This window comes from Mus caroli, unplaced genomic scaffold (genome assembly GCF_978045245.1).
Source record: "Mus caroli unplaced genomic scaffold, Mus_caroli_1 scaffold_4, whole genome shotgun sequence".
NCBI lineage: Eukaryota > Metazoa > Chordata > Mammalia > Rodentia > Muridae > Mus > Mus caroli.
In genome coordinates, this window is record NW_028227259.1 from 41,143,285 (window position 1) to 41,162,830 (window position 19,546).

General features: G+C 43.9%; 1 protein-coding gene across 1 annotated transcript in view; it reads right to left on the reverse strand.

The window, feature by feature from the left end:
* Positions 1 to 5,217: 5,217 nt before the first annotated feature.
* Positions 5,218 to 19,546, reverse strand: part of Clnk (cytokine dependent hematopoietic cell linker) — a 96,606-nt gene continuing 82,277 nt past the window's right edge. The window contains exons 16-19 of the mRNA XM_085836356.1: positions 14,234 to 14,311; positions 12,393 to 12,548; positions 5,715 to 5,878; positions 5,218 to 5,254 (exon numbers count right to left, since the gene is read on the reverse strand). Of these exons, the coding sequence (XP_085692482.1) occupies positions 5,218 to 5,254; positions 5,715 to 5,878; positions 12,393 to 12,548; positions 14,234 to 14,311 (435 nt within the window). The remainder of the gene's footprint in view (positions 5,255 to 5,714; positions 5,879 to 12,392; positions 12,549 to 14,233; positions 14,312 to 19,546) is intronic.

The window sequence follows — 19,546 nt, forward strand, 5'->3', positions numbered from 1 at the left end:
AGTCTGCATGGCTGGGGTTTCTCTATAGCCCCATGAGAGGGATCTGATTCTGCTACCAGTGACTAGCCCTGTCAGGACTTAGAACAGAATTGTGTTCCTTTGGTTCACAGTTGAAATTCTTTCAGTCTTCCTGAGAGCCCATTGTTTTGTTTTGTTTTGCTTTTGTTTTGTTTTTATAAATTAGGGTTGGGGCCCCAAACATAGGGAGGAGAACTTTTACTAAGCCCCACTGTCCAGCACAGCACTCACCCCACAGTTGCTGCTGAACCTTACAGGCCTAATTTGATGTGTTCCCTGAAGGTGCTTTCTTTCAATGGCCAGCACAGCTAGGCTGGCAGAGTTAACCCCTAACCCTGGTGGAAGAAGTGTTGTTTATAATTGGCTCCTAGAATCGTGTATAAAATCTTTTACCTTTACCCCTTTATCTTTATTTATTGACATTATGTCAAACTTTCCAGTTCTTCCAGACGTTTGTTTTGGAAGTCAGCTTGTGTTTTTCTTGCATCTAGTCCTTCTATATCGGTGGTTCTCAACCTATGCGTCATGACCCCTTTGTGGAGGGGATGTGCTAATGACTCTTTCATGGGGACCACAGTCAGATATCCTGCATATCAGATATCTATATTATAATTCATAACAGTAGAAAAATTATAGTTATGAAGTAGCAATGAAATAATTTTTATGGTTGGGGATCATGACAACATGAGGAACTGTATTAAAGAGTGCAGCATTAGGAAGGCTGAGAACCACGGGGCTAGGCTAACAGTAATGACCCTGTCTGCCCACTTCTGATGGCTCCACACTCAGCAAGGCTGCAGGACCTAAGTTTCAGGCCTGGAGTTTTGTTCTCTGAGTTGTTTATGCCTTTTGTATACACATGTCATGTTGTTTAATTGCCTTTTGGCTTTGCCTGACTCTTGCAAACATTTGCAATTTTGATGTAATGAATCTATCAATCTTTCCCTTTATGATTTATGTTTTCATCCTGTTTAAGAGCACCTTCTCTATCCCAAAGTCATAAAAATTATTAGATGAGAACACAGGACTCAATTCTGACTTTGCTTGCAGCTATTTGATTTATACAGAACATATTTTGTTATGACTTGAAGGAGAGGCATAATTACAGTTTTTTTTTTTCCTTTCTGGTCAGAGAACCAGTTTCCCTAGAACTATTTAATAACTACCTGTTCCTTCCCTGAGAATGCTGCTTCTGATGTCTTCATCTAACCCCCCAACATGTGGTCATTGCTTGACCTGACCCCTGAAGCCTAGATTTTAGGACACAAGGTCACCACGTGGACTAAGTTCTTTCCCAACGCTAGGGGTTCCCTTCAAGTCTCTTCAAATTCAAGCCTGAACATCTCTTCAAAGTTTTCCCTGGCCACACCTCCCAACAAGTCTACTCCTTCCAACCAGTGCAGGGACAGACAAAGAAGGGACTTAGGAATCTATTGTTCTGTCTTGCAGGAATTTGTTAGCTTGCACACTTCTTAAAAGATTGCTTTGTAGACGTGTAGCTGATATGGGAGAGGGGTGCAAACATCACACACTTGATGTGCACATCTGGATATACTTGGAGGCATGAACACATTTCTGAACCCGTGACCGCAATCAAGGTAATGAACAGATCAGTGCCTCCCAAACTCTCCCCTCCCCCCAACCCGGCCCGCCCTCCTTTCGTGGTAAGAGTATTTCACATGAGATCCATTCTTAATCTGATTTTAGATGTGCAATGCATTGCTGTTGACCACAGGTATGATGTTGTAAGGTACATCTCTACGGTTATTCATCTACTATCCTGAGAGTTCTATTTTACATTGATGTGTATACTATCCACCCGTTTCATCCCATGTTGTCGCCTCTAGCCAAGCTTCTTCACTATGGTTGTACAGTGAGGATTCCCTGTGAGGATGTGTGACACATGTTTTTAATCCAGTGGTGAAGGATTAGTCTGATCCTTTAAATCTTGCCTGTTGCAAACAATTCAACAAGCACAGTGGTGCAGACAGTTCTTCAAGGTCCTCCCATCAGTACTTCCGGATAGGCACTTAGGCTTGGCCTGCCGAGTCTACGGGTATGTCTCCTTTTAGTTTTTGAGGAGACTCTAGTGTTGTCTATACTGATTGGAACCTTTGATACGCCTATTAGCAGGCCAAGTTCCCAGCCGACCCCTCCTCTTTGCTTATGCTTGTGCTTTATTTTTTTTTTTTTCCTTTTTTGGCTAGTTGGACAACAATGTGCCTGCCTCTGAGCTGTGAGTCACATGGCCTGTGTCTCTCTCACCTTCATTCCTAGAATCTAGTAAACCACTCTCATGCCAATAACTGCTCTAGAAATATTTCTTAATTTTGCCCTGAGTATGATTCCCAAAGAGCTTGAGAGGCAGTAACTCATGAAACAAAGAAAAATAAACTATGCTTGAAGTCCACCCTTCACAGCTCAGTTGCAGGTAATGTAAGAACATCGAGTTACATATTTGCTTACATTTAAGTTAGCTATCGGTAAACTCCAAATATTCAAAGACAGAAGTGCTTAGCTGGAACACATATTCTGAAGGTGTAAACAATAGATGTATGATCATAACGTGAGTCATAAATAATATAGGCCATCTTTACCAATTGCCTGTGTCCACACACATGGTAATAACTGTATCTGACAACGAGTTAAGCTTGACTTTTTCATCATATTTAGAATGATTAAATTGCTTATAGATATAATGTAGTTTAATCAGTTGCTTTCTTCTTCCCCACCCTTCAAACCTTTCTCTTCTGGAAGAAAAGTCTCCTTTCAACTAAGTTGGTTAAATATTTTCTGGTTTCAGGACTTTTTGAAGTCACATTAAAGGAATCTTAAGAAATATTTAACATTTTCCTCACCTCAAAGATCTCAGTGTTCTATGAACACAGAGCTACAGAAGAGGAAAGGTAAGCAACCTGAATTACCTATTTATTTGGGCACTTACTGCTCTGTGTCTCTCACTCACTCCAATGCTTCCAGCATCTACAGCAGCACCTAGCAACAAGGACACACACAGCATGCAGCAAGGGCTGTGACAGTCCTGCAGGATAAATGGACGAGACACAGATGGATATGCGGACTTGGTATGGATATGTGGTCCAAAGGAAATCTCTGGGATACACAGATGCTGTAATCAGATGAAGCTGAAATGCCACCATCCTGCTTCAGCTAGGCATCAAATGACATTTTAAAAATGGAAAATGAGATAAGGGTTGGGCAGATAAGAACACTCTAGTGTGCAACCCATCACTGATTTTCCATCCAGAGATCCAATAAAACCAGGAAATGGAGAGCAGAAAAGCTGTACTCCCCAGCTCCCACTTTAGCCACAAACACATCGCCATTAAGAGCTAGCCAAAGTGTTAGAAGTATCTATTGTGAGAATAAAATACATTGAGTTTTTCATATGCTATCCTTTAGCTATCTATTGCAAGCAAAATACTCTTATTGTAACAGACACTGAAAACAGCAAACACGGGGGTGTTGACCAGCAACTCGGTGGACAAGTGCCTGGCAAATATTTTCTGTGTCTGCCACAGAACTCAAAGTTCAGATATCCAGTCAATGAGTGCATAGAGAGGCACCAGATCCTGGCCTTTTCTGCTTAGCATGATGCTCTAGTCTATGGGCAAACTCTGGTCTGGATCATATGACAACATGGATAAGACTCCAGAGATGTGGCCTAGGCTTGCATGGCTTCTGCTGTCCCTTTTCCCCTTCTCACGGGTGGTAGCACAAAACATATTCCCATCTCCTCTGCTCATTGCCCCTTCGTCCAGCTTTAGGAGGCACTTTGCTGTCAGCCTCTGTCTATCTGATGCATGGTGTGCCCTTGGTCTTGTAAAGAACACCAAGCAGGTATCTGTGGATAGATGCCAAGAGCCTTTCCCGGAGAGCACCTTGTCTGCCATTTTACAGAAGAGGCAGTGTTGGGATTGCTTGTTCTGTTTTCATTTGATTCTGTCTCTCTTTCTCTGTTTCTCTCTGCCTGTCTCTCTGTCTCTGTCTCTGTCTCTGTCTCTGTCTCTGTCTCTGTCTCTGTCTCTGTCTCTGTCTTTCTGTCTCTCTCTCCCCCTCTTTCATATGGTCTTATATAATCCAGGCTAGCTTTAAACTTGCTATGTAGCCAAGGATGCTTTTGAGAGTCTGACCCTTCTACCGCTACCCCCCCCCACGTGCTAAGATTATAGGTGTGTACCACCACACTCAGTTTTTTACAGGGTAGGGGATATTTATTTATTTATTTATTTAGATACAGGGTTTCTCTGTATAGCCCTGGCTGTCCTGGAACTCACTTTGTAGACCAGGCTGGCCTTGAACTCAGAAATTCACCTGCTTCTGCCTCTTGCCTCCCGAGTGCTTGGATTAAAGGCGTGCACTACCACGCCCAGCAGGGCTGGGGATTTAATCTAGGTGTAGGAATGCATTCTTAGCTACATTTTAGCTACAGCTAATCTTAGTTACCAACTTTGCTACATCTCCTGCCTTCTGTTTGGTTTTATTCCTTCATGAAAACTCAAATTGCATTACTGCTCCATGAATTTTACATGTGGCATTTGGTAATAACTGAAGTCATGGCATAAGGTAATGCTATTTCATTTTGTTGAACTTACTGTAGTATAAGAATTTATGGTGGATAAATAAGTATTTCTAAAGCCTCTCCCCATCTTCATTTTTGCTTCCCTCCCTCCCTCCTTCCCTCCCTCCCTCCCTCTCTCCCTTCCAGAGCTCAATTTAAACATCCCAGAGTGGAGGATATAACTGGGATGATGCAGTGATGTTGAACAGGCAAAATGGGTTACAGTCTGGGCTCGCTTCTCGTCCTAAAAGACATCAGAAACTTGTTTGAGTGTCCACTGCTGCATCTGTGTTAGAATTAGGAGTAAATGCAAATCCTCTTTGCCTGAGAAGAAACAGGATCACCATGTGCTGTGCCGCTGTATGCATCAGCACTGGTTTGAGGACAGCTCTTCTCTTCCCTTGAACAGAAATGCATCATTAAACTCTTAAAAATGTCTTCACTGCTACTCGCAGGAATGCCTGCTTTATGCTTGGGATGAGCCAGGATCCTCTGAGACCCTTGCTATGGATCTGCTGGTTCCACTGATGTCACAGTTCTCAGAGCAGGCCGAATCACGGACCTGTGGCCACTTCACATCATAGTCCACAGATTTCTGCTGTCTGCCTTCAAGCTGGTATTCACAAGGGCTCTTGTTCCTCATGCTGCTCCTCTTCTCTGTATTCACCAACATACAGGACCATCCAAAATTAGCATCCAAGGTCAAGAAGTTATAAAATACAACCTTTGACACCTGATGTCCTGCACAGAGTAACAGTTGGGAGATCTCACACCTTCTGTAAACACTGGAGCAGTCAGATCTTGTCTCATTGCTAATGTATGACAGCCATGTCTGTAGTTTTTCTGTTTAGAAAATGCTCCTTAAACCTAGGTTTAATGCAGGTTACAAATATTTCTTCTATGACTTAAGCTTTCAAGTCATAATTGAGCTTTCAAGTTCCATTACAGAATATTTTTATTTTTTTTTTTTTACAGAGTCAAAAAAAAATCATCCCTTGAAGACACAGAAAATAATACTTTGAGATAAATGCAGATGAAAGAAGAACTGAATCCATTGAGCCAGGAATGAGACAAGGCCCAGGCCACTGATTGATGCGGGGATATCTGGCTGGGCTACTCATGAAGTGCCTGGCTGGAGTACTGAGTGAGAAGGAGCCTGGCGAGAGGCAGTGGCTGGGTGAGGTAGCACTGTTCCCTGCGTGCAGCCTTGTCTTTCCCATCTATTAGCAGAATGGGAAAATACGTGTAGTGTTCAATGATATCTTCCACAGAATCAAACATCTGAAACACAGAAAGAAGAGTGAGTGCCTCTGAGGACATCTGCTGCCTGCAAGTCACGGCTAAGCTGTTGTATGTTGCTCAGGGAAGGTGGACCGGTTTTGTAGTTTTGACATTGTGGAGAGATATATTAGAAAGTATTATTGGTTGTTTGAGATAAGAGGCTCACCCTGAAGCTCAGCCTGGTCTGGACTCTGTAATCCAGATGAGCCTTGAACTTGCTGCGGTCTTCTCACAGCATTATAGGTGCCAGCCAACATGTCTGGCCGTGTCATTTTGTCTTGAGGATGTATGTAGCAAATGAGTTACTGCAGGATGCATGACAAGCACAAGGAGGTGACAATGCTTGTGGACCACAAATGAGCACAAGTAGCTCTTAAGTTTCCTGTCCCCAGAGTTGGTCCCGTGTCAGACCACCTAGCTCAAGATCCTCCCTGATCCATCGCTGCTTTCCCACCCATGACTTAGATGGGTTGTGAGGTCACCGCCAATGAAGGCCATGGATTCAAACCTTGGCTGTCCTCCCATCTACTAACTGTGTGACCTGAGACAAACTTCTTGCACTCAGTTTCTCTGTCTGCCAACAGTGGTGGTGACATTAGGACTTGCCTCTGGGACTCTCTGTGAGCATCAGTGGCGCTCAAGCATAGACAGCATTTGGAAGAAAGTCTTCCCTATGTTCCAGCACACAGCAAGGGTCCGTAAGTGTGAAACCATGGGATGTGCCTTAGACCAACTTCATAAGCCTTACGAAGAAAGCGAGTTTTTGAATTTCACTTCCAGTTTCAAACCATGGATAGGTTTTTCTTCCTCTTTGTTTACATTCAACAAAGCAGCCAGTGCAGAGAACCTTTCTGTGCAGAGCTCATCCACTGAACAGGCTCCCAGACAACTAATGGAGGTTTCGTCTTGGTGGCAGTGGTCAGGAGCAAGGTGCTTACTCTTCTCATTTCTGTTTTCCTTAGCTTTGTTCCAAAGTAATCAATCCGATATCAATAGCCTCCCTCGCTAGTCTACTCCATGAGTCGTTTCTATGGAACCACAGTATTAGGAAACAAGGCAGGTGCAGTAAACCACACTCCCACCCCAGTCTTAGGGACTCTTGTGCTGTGCCCACAGCTGCAATGCTGCCTGAAAAGCCTGGGAGAAGAGCCTGTAATTAAGTTCCTATTTTTATCTTAGATTTCCCCCTAGGAGAAGAATGGATGTCACATGTCCTAATATTAGATTCTAAAGTCTGTTTAAATCTTTCGTGTCTGTCCTATGTGCAAACTGTAGACAGCACTTCCTTTTTTTCCCCTTGTTAGAAAAACAGAGTGGGAGAGGGAGGGAGAGAGGAAGGAAGGGAGGGAGAGAGAGAGAGACAGAAAAAGAAAAGAATAAGGAAGAAGACAGGGGAGGTGAGAAAGAAACCCACATGTTATTGTTAATCTGTCTTTCAGTCTTAGCAGTTCAAGTTGTCAAGTAAACATTTATCATGAATTTTAGAAACTCACTGCTGCTCAGGTGTCTGCAGAAAGGGGCATTGGATGAATCTTGTATCCCTGGGTAGCCATGAAATGGTTGCTGGTCCAGTTAGTGAATAACAGGGCATCTTGAGCTAAGTGTTGTACATTTAATATATCCATGCTTATGACCTAGAATCTACAGCTATTACCCCGTGTGTTGAAAATATCAGTACTGTTTTACTTGGTAAAATGCTCTCTTAAAGGGAGGAGCTTATCCCAGGTTATCATCAGGAGGGGAACAGGTCCACAGTGCAGTCATGCTCAGTATGAGATTCTAATCAGAGAGAAGCCAGTGTTTCCCATGAGGCAGAATGACCAATTGAATGGCCTCCCAGGTTTTTGTTTTGGGAACACATGGCTTTGCTTGCCCTTTGTGTTTGGTAAGGATGGCAGACAGGTAGAGAGCCTTCCCTGGATCTGGCTCAGGTGCTTCTTATAACCCTTGTGGTATGTATGGTCCTCACCTTTGCCTGAAGTACATAGCGTCAAGGAAAGGGCTTTTCAGCATCAGTTCAGATGGGATTGGACACAGCACCTGCCCCTGTGTACCTACAATGGTGTTTATATCATGTCATCTCATACTCAGGTCCCTTGAATTAGGAGCTACTATCTTCCTGTGCCATTACGAACCCCATGAGATAGATGAAAGAAGGACAAAGTGAATATTGTCCCCAGAAGCCCTCATGCATTTTCCTGCTGGTGATGCTCTCTGGGCACAGATGGAATAGCTGGGACTTGGCTTGCATTTCAGCAGAGATTTCTGCATCTGATTCTTTCGATTCTCTTAAGGACGAGAAGATCCTCCGTAAGGCAGGAGGATCAGGCTGAGCTTCAAAGGCACATGAGGACCATCTCACTCTTACCGCAGGGCTCAAGTGCCTTCCAATAGCAGCGGAAAGAATCTCTGTGGGTTGCCATTTCTCATAAGATGCCTGGCACACAGTAAGCTCCAAGTAGATGTTGCCTTTCTCAACCTGCAGGCCTTGGGGGCTGTCATCAGGCAAGAGAGACTATATGCAAAAGCCAAGAAGTTTGCAAAGGCAAGGAAAGGAAATCCCAGGACTGCAGTTTGACTACCATTCCTGGGCTTCGCTTTCACCATCTTTAAAATGGAGATGAGATCAGCCCCTGCCTCTGGGGCAGGGCGGGAGATGGTTAGGAGGGTATGGCTCTGAGAACTCAGGGTACCCATTCATGGTGCCCGTGCATAGGGCATGTATGTGAATGTTCAACAGATACATGAAAAGGAAAATTCATGTCTGGAGGGTGGGAAGAGTAGGGAATTAAGGACTAACACAGAAAGGGGGTTTTATAAATAGTAACTGGTATGCAATAATTGTAACAGTTTGTGCAGATGCTGAAGGTGGAGTCTCTAGGTGGGCTCAGCTGACAGCTCCTTACTTCCAAGGCAGCCATGGGTGGCTCACCATCTGGTAAGATGTTATTAGGATATAGTTACAGAGGTAGGATGCAGCAGGCCAAAGTGTGACATGTTGGAAACAAGACTAAGACCGTAGTACAGGCTCTGTTTCTCCCCCAGAAAACAATAATGTGTCTTTCCTAGAGATGTTTCAAGAGGAGGGGGAGGGGGAGGAGGAGGTGGGAGAGAGGGAGAGGGAGGGAGGGAGAGAGAGGGAGGGAGAAGTACAAATAACCTGGTAGAAGGAGTAGTCATTTCCTAGTTCTATAAGGAAAAAAAATCCATGAGGCTAAAGCATTTGAAAATCATACTTTTTTCCCCCCTGTTGTTGTTGCTGTTTGTTTTAAGAAGAAAAATTCTGTGAGCTGAAAGACATTGAAGGATACTGTGAACTTGAGCTAGCTGGTCCCTTCATGTAGATAGGTTTCTATCTGCCTGCGGCTGTCACCCAGTTAATGAAGGAACTGACTAATAACCACAAGAAATCAGTTACAAATAATTGTGGCAGAATCTGTTTCTGTCTGACTCAGTTCTAGTCACTGGCTTGCTAGTCCTCATACAAATGAACTGGCCACTTGCCTCCTTAGTTTTTCTACAACGTCTTCGGAGTGTGGCTGTGATTGTCCATTTTTGTGGTAACCTACTTAGTTGCTCAGCTCACACATCCTGAGCTGAGGAAAGGCTGCTGTACTGCTCTCACTGTCTATTTAAGTTGCAGTCTCATGGCCCTGCTAAAATACACCCTCAAAAAGCAACTTGATGGAGAAAGGGCTTAATCTGTCAATGGGGTACGGTTCATGACACAGTCCATTAAAGACCAGAAGTCCATAGACCTATGGCTGCTGGCCATATTATATCCATCGTCAGGAAGCAAAGAATCAGAAATGTTGAGTCTCAGCCTCCTTGCTCCTTTTGATGTGGTTCAGAACCCAAGCCTAAGGAGTGGTGTGGGTCTGCACACCTCAATTAATGGAACTAAATCCTTGGGGGCTCGTTTCCTAGGAGATTCTAGCTAGGTCAAGGTAGCAGTATTAACCATCTTATTGCCTCTTCCCAAGTGCTCTCCCCAGATCATGTGTGATTCTCCGAAAAGGACTCTGTGTCAGAGACTGGATGTAACCAGGACTCTTCATGCAGCCAGGTGACAGAATTGTCACTCATGTGCCTGCAGGAAGCACACGCTAAGCCCCGGCGACATTATTTCGACATCTCCTGATAAAAAACAGGTGTCTATGGAAGTTCTAGATTTATACTGTGTGAGTTTGTAAGGGCTGTCATAACAGGGGAAGAAACACCGTCTGTCCTAACAGACTGGGACAAACAATAAAAATGTGTCTTCCCACAAATCAGCAGACCTGAGGTCTCAGGTGTCTGCATGGCTGTCTCTTATGAAGCCTTTCTCCTTGGCTGGCAGATAGCTGACTTCTTCCCATGTCCTCATTCACATGTTATTTCTCTGAGTTAGTTTTTTTTTTTAATCATTAAAAAATATTAGAAATTACTTTGAAATATAGTTTACGGCCAAGTCATTTATAACACGTATACACTGGCGCTCTAGCCCCGGGGTGAACTTGTCAGACAAATGAGACCACAGTGTAAAAAACAGTCTATGTTCTTATTCAGAAAATTTATACTAAAAAGGTCTGGTTTGTTTTACCTTTCAGGGTTATGCATCAAGAATGTTCTCACTAGTCAACTGTGTACTCTAGGCAGGCTTTGTGGGAACAACACAGGGCCAGGTCACTATCAGAACACCTGGCGGGTGTAGATTGCAGAAATGTTTTCTGAAAGCTATTAAATGATCTTCAAAACAATTTCAGTTTTAAAAAATGGGGAGTGGGCTGGGGCCAGAGAGATGGATCAGCGGTTAAGAGCATTTACTGATTTGCAGACGAGCTGAGTTCCGTTCCCAACACCCACATGGTAACTCACAACACAGCTGTAATTCCAGCTTCTGGATATCCGATGCCCTTCTGGCCTCCTGGGCACCTGCGCTTATGTGTGCACACACACAGACACCCCCACCCACAGATAATTAAAAATTAATATTATAAAAGGCTCTTAATATAGCGGTTGGCAGATACCTAGTCACTGCATTTAAGAGATAAGGCCACTGGGTCTCATCATTGGACCCCATTTTGTAAACCCATGCACCTTCCACACATTCTCCATTGTCCTTCTGATATATACTATGGCGTTGGCTTGGATGTCCCTAAACAATTTTAGCTGTCACATGTTTTAGGACCTGGCATATTTTAGTTGGATGCTCATAATCTAGTTCCCTACAATTGATCTATGGAACCATGACTCTCCCCCCCCCCCAATAGACATTAGAAAAAGTTGATTCCTTTGCCATTCCCCAAATCTAAACTTAAAAGGATGCTCAGGGGCTGGATGGCTCAGTGGGTAAGAGCACTTGCTACTCTTGCAGAGGCCCTCGGTTCTGTTCCCAGCACCCACATCTGATGGCTTACAAACCCAGTTCCAGGTGATCCAATGCCCTCTGCTGGCCTCTGTGGGCAGCTGAATGCATGTGGTACACATAACATGTACTCAGGTACACATGCACGTACTCAGGTACACATGCACACATACAAGTAAAAGAAATAAAATTTAAATGATGCTTAGTAGAGAATAGTAACACTTGAGTGCAATTGTGAAGGTGACCTCACAACCATTATTATAGCAACCGTGGTGCGAAACAAGCCAAATGGTTACAGTCTGATTATGTTGCTACATCAGCTAACAGATTTTATGAATTTGTTTCAGAATAATCGGTCACTGTTTGTGAACATAGCTAAATGCAGACATTAGCATTTCCCGTTAGGCCTGTATTTCGAGTAGCTAAGTGCCCTTGCTTATGTTTTCTAAGGGTTAAAGAGAGTGGAAACCAGGCTTAAGAATACATGGTGACAGTGGCTCACTATTCTTCTCTAGTGTCATTCTGATTGAGGTTGTGATAGGGTGCCAGTGACAAGGTTTAATCTGGATCCAATCTCCCCATGGGAATGGAGTGCTAGCATGGGCTGAGAGAAGTTCTCCACAAGGCATAATACAGTTGCTTCCTTTTGAATGGGTTTCTCTAATAGGTTTAAGAGGCAGAGGAATAGAACAACAATATGAACTAACCAATACCCCTGAGCTCTTGACTCTAGCTGCATATGTATCAAAAGATGGCCTAGGCCATCACTGGAAAGAGAGGCCCATTGGACTTGCAAACTTTATATGCCCCAGTACAGGGGAATGCCAGGGCCAAAAAGTGGGAGTGGGTGGGTAGGGGAGTGGGGGGGGGAGGGTATGGGGGACTTTTGGGATAGCATTGGAAATGTAAATGAGGAAAATACCTAATTTTAAAAAAAAAAGAGGCTGAGGGATATTCAGTGGCATGGTGGATTGCTGCATGGTGAACTGAACATGGGCCAGCATGCTCATGAAAGGGGCTGGAAGGATATCACTGCAGTGTCTCTCCTCATGTCTTGTGTTCACTGGTGTATGTAGACAAGGATGTAGCATCTTCTAAACTCTATGTTTGTTTGTTTGTTTGTTTTACTTATAGCCAAGGAAAGGGAGGTGGTTGGGTTGTACATACCTCATTTCCTCGGAGTCCTGTGCCCAGGGCAAACTGTTGATTGCTCTCGAGGAAACGGATTTTCACATTGTAGACCTTGTTCCCATAAAACACCACCAAAACATATGGTTCTGCCTTGGATTTTGTAGAGCAGTCTCGGACCAAAAAAGTACCATCCTGAAGCAAAAGGAATTATGGTTAACTTCTCAGTTGTGCAAGGACCCTGGCCTTAAGGTGATGTCAACAATGATGCTCTTATGAGATTCTTCGTGGATTCAGTTTTGGCAACCTGGCTGCACATTCCATTTACCCCCCCAACCCGCACTCCCCAAGCTTTTACTGAGTGCCGGTTGGGGTTTGGATATGAAGTGTCCCCTTCAGTGTTAGCAGGTGGTGATATAGAAAAGCAATTGGTTCACGAAGGTGCTAGCATCATGAGGTTATTAACCCATTGGTGAGTCAAAGCTGAATGAGATATTTGGAGGTGGAGCCTAGTCTAGGAAGTGATCATCAAGGGGGTGCTTTTGAAAGATGTAGCTTGTTCTTATCTTCTCTCTGCTTCTTGGCTACTGTGTGGTGGGTAGCCCTTCATCCGTGGTGCTTCTGCTTTGCCACAGACCTATCATTCATTCCTGAATTAACTGCCACCTTCCTGTTGTAGTTTCATATTTGGTAGGGGCCTGGTTGATGATTTAGTGGTCCCTTAAGGACAGAAGCTTTCTAGTATTTCTAAGCAACCCAGTGTAGTTCTGTGCCTGGCAGAATAGTCACCCAGTAGACGCTTGCTTTTTGACGAAAGCTGTGGTTGTCATTTGACCTAGTTACAAACACTCGAGTTCTTCTCCATTTTAATGCCATGGTAGGGTGGAACCTCCCTATCCTTTTGGAAGTTAGCTTTGGTCTTGGAATTTGGTCAAGGAAGAGGTAAAGTACGTTACTCTTGGGGAGATGTGCCACCATGTAAAGGTGGACACAGAGTCCCACATAGCCCAAACAAATCTATCTAGAATCTGGTGTGCAGTGAAGAAATGGTATCTTGGGGTAAATGACAGAGATCTCAGGGATATCTGTTACCGCAGCATGACCTGTCATATGCTGGATTGCAACATTCATGACTTCTGTTCCTTTCTTGAAAAAGTCAGACAGAAAGACCCAGTAGTACCATAGGTGTCTGTTTAGTAAGGAGATGAAATTTGAAGAGAACAGAAGGAGGCACTGCCCATTGTGACCACTGCACCCCAGATGCCACATGGCATTTTCTCATGGCCATCTTAGCTCTGATAATTTTTTTTTAAATTCTTACATTCTCACTACAGATCAGTGTAGCTTTTAACTCTTTTTTTTAAAGATTTATTTATTATTATACATAAGTATACTGTAGCTGTCTTCAGACACACCAGAAGAGGGCATCAGATCTCATTATGGGTGGTTGCTGGGATTTGAACTCAGGACCTTTGGAAGAACAGTCAGTGCTCTTTCCTGCTGAGCCATCTCTCCAGCCCAGCTCTGATATTTTTAAAATCAGTTTTTCATTTTATAAGTAAAGAATCAACAACTAATCTTGTTTAGGAACTTGGGAGAGTCAGATATATGACAAGTGGCAAAACCAAGTCTTAGGTCTGAAACCATCTTACATATCTCTGCATTTTCAGAAAATCATTCCCTAATTTCGTCTGTATATTTAGTGTTCTTTTATCCAAGTTTTCCTGGAAGTAACTAGAAACTGTACCCCATTGTCCTTTCTTACCAATTTCCTCTCCTGTAGAACTGCTTCTCCCTAAGTCCCCTTCCTACTTTTGTGTGTGTCGCTGGCAGAAGAAACACACAGCATGGCCACAGAAACAACATAGATGTTCTCTTACCTTGTTCTCTTTCATTAACACATCTTCCACTGCCTGTCGACTGTATTCTCCAATGTACCATTCATTCTGCCAGACATCCTATGGTACAAGTCCAAGGAGGAATGTTTTAGGATCAAAGGGAGGTGTTCATTATGGACTAATTCAAATTCTACTTTTGCTCCACCAGTGTCCAATCACAGACTAATTGATAGATATTCAGTACAGAACATTTTGTTCTGGAACCTGGAAATGCCCACTGATGCTGCGAGGAGATGGACACAGAATAAGCCACTGCAGCTGGGGATTCTGAGGTTGATAGGGATGAGAAGAGAGTGGTCATTGGGAGGGGCCAGGAACTGCCCATCAATTAGGAGAAGTCCATCATTTGAGTCTTGGGAAGCACATACACTCCATCTGTCAATGATTTTATTTAATTTTCTTTTAGACAGGGTGTCATGTATCACAGGCTGGCCTTGAACTCACTATATATCTGAAGATGGCACAGAACTCCTGAGCCTCCTGGAGCTGGGATTACACTCAGCTATCAGTGATGCCTGAATCTGCATGTGGTGAGGTTTTTTGAGGACATGTGTAGCCTGTGACACTGTGCTGTGCTGGTTACTGCAAAAACAGTGGTCAGAGCGGGCTGCTGCAACCCTGTCTCCGTGTATCTTCTGCCTGGAGTCATGTAGTGAAATCGAGATTGGAACTATATATAACTTGGCTGGCTTTCTCCTATGCCGCACTGACTTGTGTGGTGTGTGGTATTTGGAGAATAGACTGTGTCCAGCTCTAAGACACTCCACATTGTGTCGAGAAGTGGCTTTCAGACTGTCACTCTCTGGATGACTTCACTTTACAAAGCATCAGTTGGCTCTCCTTTGAGGAAGGATGACTCTGCATCTTGCTGTGCACAGGGGTGCCACCACCTTCCCAGCACCGACCATGAGGCACAGACAGTTTGTTCCTACCTATAAACCTTCTGGAGTGATTGAAGATGCAAGACCAAGAAAGGATGCAGTGCTCTCACTTGGACCCTGTCAAAGGAGGATCACTAACACCATGATTGGTGGCAACAGCCCCAACAATCTGTCATCTGACCATAGGTACCTGCACCAAGTGACAACAGTCAGGAGACTGCCAACTGTCCAAATGCTCCACTATTTACTCCTTACTCAACCACCATTGTCTGTCGGTCTGTCTGTCTGTCTGTCAGTCAGTCAGAACTTGCACTTGAAGCTCACTTTGGTGTCCTAGGCAGGTGGCTTACCTCTGCAGCTCCATCCTGAGCTTAGCACTACTAACCTGGTATTCTTGGGTCTCTGGCAACAATCCAACTGGGTTCCTTAGTGTCTAGCCTCCTGCAGTGACTCCCTGCCTGTGTATCTATTCTCTGCCCCCACTAGGGACTCTTTAAATTTTGTGGCCTTTTTAATCCTTTGTCACTGCCTTCCTCCCAGTTTATGGTATAATTATAACTCAAGAGTTAACATCAATAATTCATATACACTGGAGTAAAAGAACTTGGGGGTGCTAATGAGCAGCTATGAAGGGAAATCAGGACTACTTAGGAAAGAGCAGCCAATGAGACTGATATAGCTGGTGAGTTTATTACTCAGTGAATTCTGACATTGTAGAAAGATGCAAGTGTGTTCATCTATGCTCCTGGCATGTGTGCCCGTGACTGCATGGTCCTCCAGCCTCTTCACTGAGTTACCACGGTCCCACTGTTGAGTCATAAGGCCCTTCCTTATTCAGCATATCAAACCTTCCACGCACTATTTTTCTGGACTATGCACAATGGATAATGTTCATTCTAGTTGCAGATGGTAACAAAGGCTCGGTGTGTCAAAATCAATCACATAATTGGCAATAATCAGGGACATGAGCTCAAGTCTTTGGTTTCTCATTGCAGTCTCTGTTTTTCCCAGCACCAACATGATCCATCCAGTGATGGGCACAGGTGAACATGATCTGGCCAGCAAGCTCTAGCTCCTACCTAACTGCAGCCTCACTCCCTTTCATGCCATCTCATATTATGGGCATGGCAAGTCAGATATACCTACTGTTCTAACTCACACACGTATGCACGCATGCACGCACCAGCTACCCTAGGCTGGGCACTTTTTTTTTTTTTTGGTTTTTCGAGACAGGGTTTCTCTGTATAGCCCTGGCTGTCCTGGAACTCACTTTGTAGACTAGACTGGCCTCGAACTCAGAAATCCACCTGCCTCTGTCTCCCGACTGGGCACTTCTTATAATCAATCCTCCTGTCTCTGCTATTCAACTCAGCAACTGTGGTCCATTTAGAGTCTAAGGTGGGAGTGGGTGGGTGGGGGGAGCACCCTCATAGAAGCAGGGGGAGGGTGGATGGGATGTAGGTTTGCGGAGGGGAAACTGGGTATGGGGATACCATTTGAAATGTAAATAAACAAAATATCCAATTAAAAAAAAGTCTTAACGCAAAATTAAAGGAAAACACAATCCAGGCAACCACAGGGGGTAAATCTCAAAAGCATTGTGCTCCATGAAACAAAGCCAGGAGCAAAAGAGCCACTCTCTCTGGTTCTGTCTAGACAGGATTCTAGAAAGGACGTGGGGTGTTGATGGAAAGGAGAACTGCTGTTGGAAGCCAGAGGAGAACGAGGCTTCAGAGGGGCAGAAAGGAAACTGGGGTGTCTTGGAAATGTGTTTCTTGAACCAGGACAGTGACTAGCCTGGTATTTTCATTTGTCGAAAGCAATTTCTCATAGATAGTTCATGTAAAGAATATCTTAAGTAGTTCTTTGTAAACACAGACAAAAATTGAAACTCAAACCCTTACTTTCTTTGAGGCCTACTTTGTAATAAATTCCTCTATTTTATTCCACCAACTAGCGGGGACTTAGTACTAAGGAGGCTTCAGTGTAAGAGTTTTAGAGTGTGGGGAGGGTCCAGACCCTGCCCTAGGCAGAGCTCACGCAGGTTCCCAGGAAGAAAGTGAGAACTCACCTCCTTGCTGGAGTTTGAGCCTGCTGATCCCGAGATCACTGTGGTACTGTCTCTGGGGCTTCTGGCCTGTCTCAGGGCTTGGGAGCGCTCAGCCATAGTGAGCCTCACTCACTTATTTGGTCGGTCAAGCTGGAAGATGCCTTAGATTATTGGTTCTCAGCCTTCCTAATGCTCTGACCCTTTAATACTTCATGTTATGATGACCCCTAACCATAAAATTATTCCATTGTTACTTCATAACTCTCATTTTGCTACTGTTACGAATCGCAGTGTAAGTATCTGATAGGCAGGGAATCTTATATGTGATCTCCAAAGGCGTTGTGACCTACAGGCTGAGAACCACTGCCTAGGCTGTTGCGGCTTGGGGCTTCTTATAATATCTCCAGATGTGGTTGTGAGGGGTGGATGGTGTGGGTTAGTGCTTGAGCGAAGGCCTTGGTGGCCTCTGAGTGACAATGAGGAGGAGCTCGTCTTTAGTCCCTTGCTGTCCTCTGAGTGACTGCAGAGTACAGCACTTGGTGTTAGTGTACCTTTAATAGCCCTGACCTTTCTAATCATCCCTGAACAGAGTCATGAGGCCTCTACACTGTGAGCCCTTAGCAGGCTGAGGGGTCCTGCTGTGCCTTTTAAAGTGCACAATAAAATGTAAAGAGTCACCATTTTAGCAACTTGGAGTGCATAACTCATTCCATTAAATGCATTTATATTGCTTTTAAAACCATCACCATTATCCATTTCCAAGAATTTTTCCATCCTCTCAAATCAAAACTTTGTGCTCCTAAAACAACAGCTCTCCATTACTCTCTTCTTTATCCTAGCCCTGGGGAAACCACCCACCTTGCTTGATATCTCTGTAGACTTGGCTGTTCTAGGAGCTATGACTAGCAGGAGGTATATTTGTGTCCGTTAGTGTTTGTCTTTCTTTACCTAGTATTATGTTTTTGTAGTTTATCTATGTAGAACATGCCAGATGTGTGTGTGTATGTGTGTATGTGTGTGTGTGTGTATGCAATGTTTTGTTTATTTCTCTTTCTCTCTGTCTGTCAATGGATGGATACCTTTGTTCTTCCTACATGTTGACTATCATACATAATGTTATAAAAACAAGAACTCAAATTCTCTTAGGCTCTTCTTTCAGTTCTCTTGGGGATATACCCAGTAGCAGAATATGGTAATTGATTTCTACTTTATTTATTTATTTATTTTTGTCTGTCATCTGGAATGCTGCTTTAAAAATGATTAACATACCAATACAAAGTGAACGCAGTCAATTTACAGAATATTACACAGACCTCATTACTGAGATTATTTAGAGCTGCCACAAGTCATAAGACTCATTGAATTGTTGAAAGTGGGAACATCCTGATCTCCTAGCTCTTCTCATGCCCATGAGAAGTTTGATCTGTATTTATTTATTATATGTAAGTACACTGTAGCTGTATCCAGACACTCCAGAAGAGGGTGCCAGATCTCATTATGGATGGTTGTAAGCCACCATGTACCTGCTGTGATTTGAACTCAGGACCTTTGGAAGAGCAGTCAGTGCTCTTAACTGCTGAGCTCTCTCTCCAGCCCCCAAGTTTGGTCTTATATAGACGTTGAGTTAGAGCTCAAGAATCCTAAGGCCATGAGCGCAGCAGAGCAAAACACATCTAGGTGCATGTAAAGGGGAAATGAAAGAGGGTTCCAGAGTCCATGGGAAGAGTGGGAATCCATTAGAAAATTAGGTAGAGATTAATTAAAAGGCCAATCAAAGACATGTGAGGTACTATAGGGATTTCAAGGAATTGATCAGAGATCCCAGATGCTTCACTTACAAACCTTGAGAAGCTCTGGAGCAAGGCACTCATAAGCCAAGGATATGGAATTAGGGTGGCACCATCTTTTTTGGTGCTGTCTTTAGTAAGTAATGTTACAGCTTCTGGAGGAGGGGGCAGATAAGACACAAAGAATACTCATTCTTCTTAGTGGGAACCACAAATGCAGATGGACTGAGAGGTGACTGTGTGACTGGAGCTGATTTTATTTTATTTATTTATTTATTTTTTTTTTGGTTTTTCGAGACAGGGTTTCTCTGTATAGCCCTGGCTGTCCTGGAACTCACTTTGTAGACCAGGCTGGCCTCGAACTCAGAAATCCACCTGCCTCTGCCTTCCGAGTGCTGGGATTAAAGGCGTGCGCCACCACGCCCGGCTAAGGAGCTGATTTTAATGAGAGATCATGAGACATGGGATGGATAAATAAAGCCACTTATTAGCTATTTCTAGCTAGCTCTCTTCTGTGTCAGGAATCTTAACTCCTCACACTGACTGACACACATAATCAGTGCTCAAGAAATGGCTG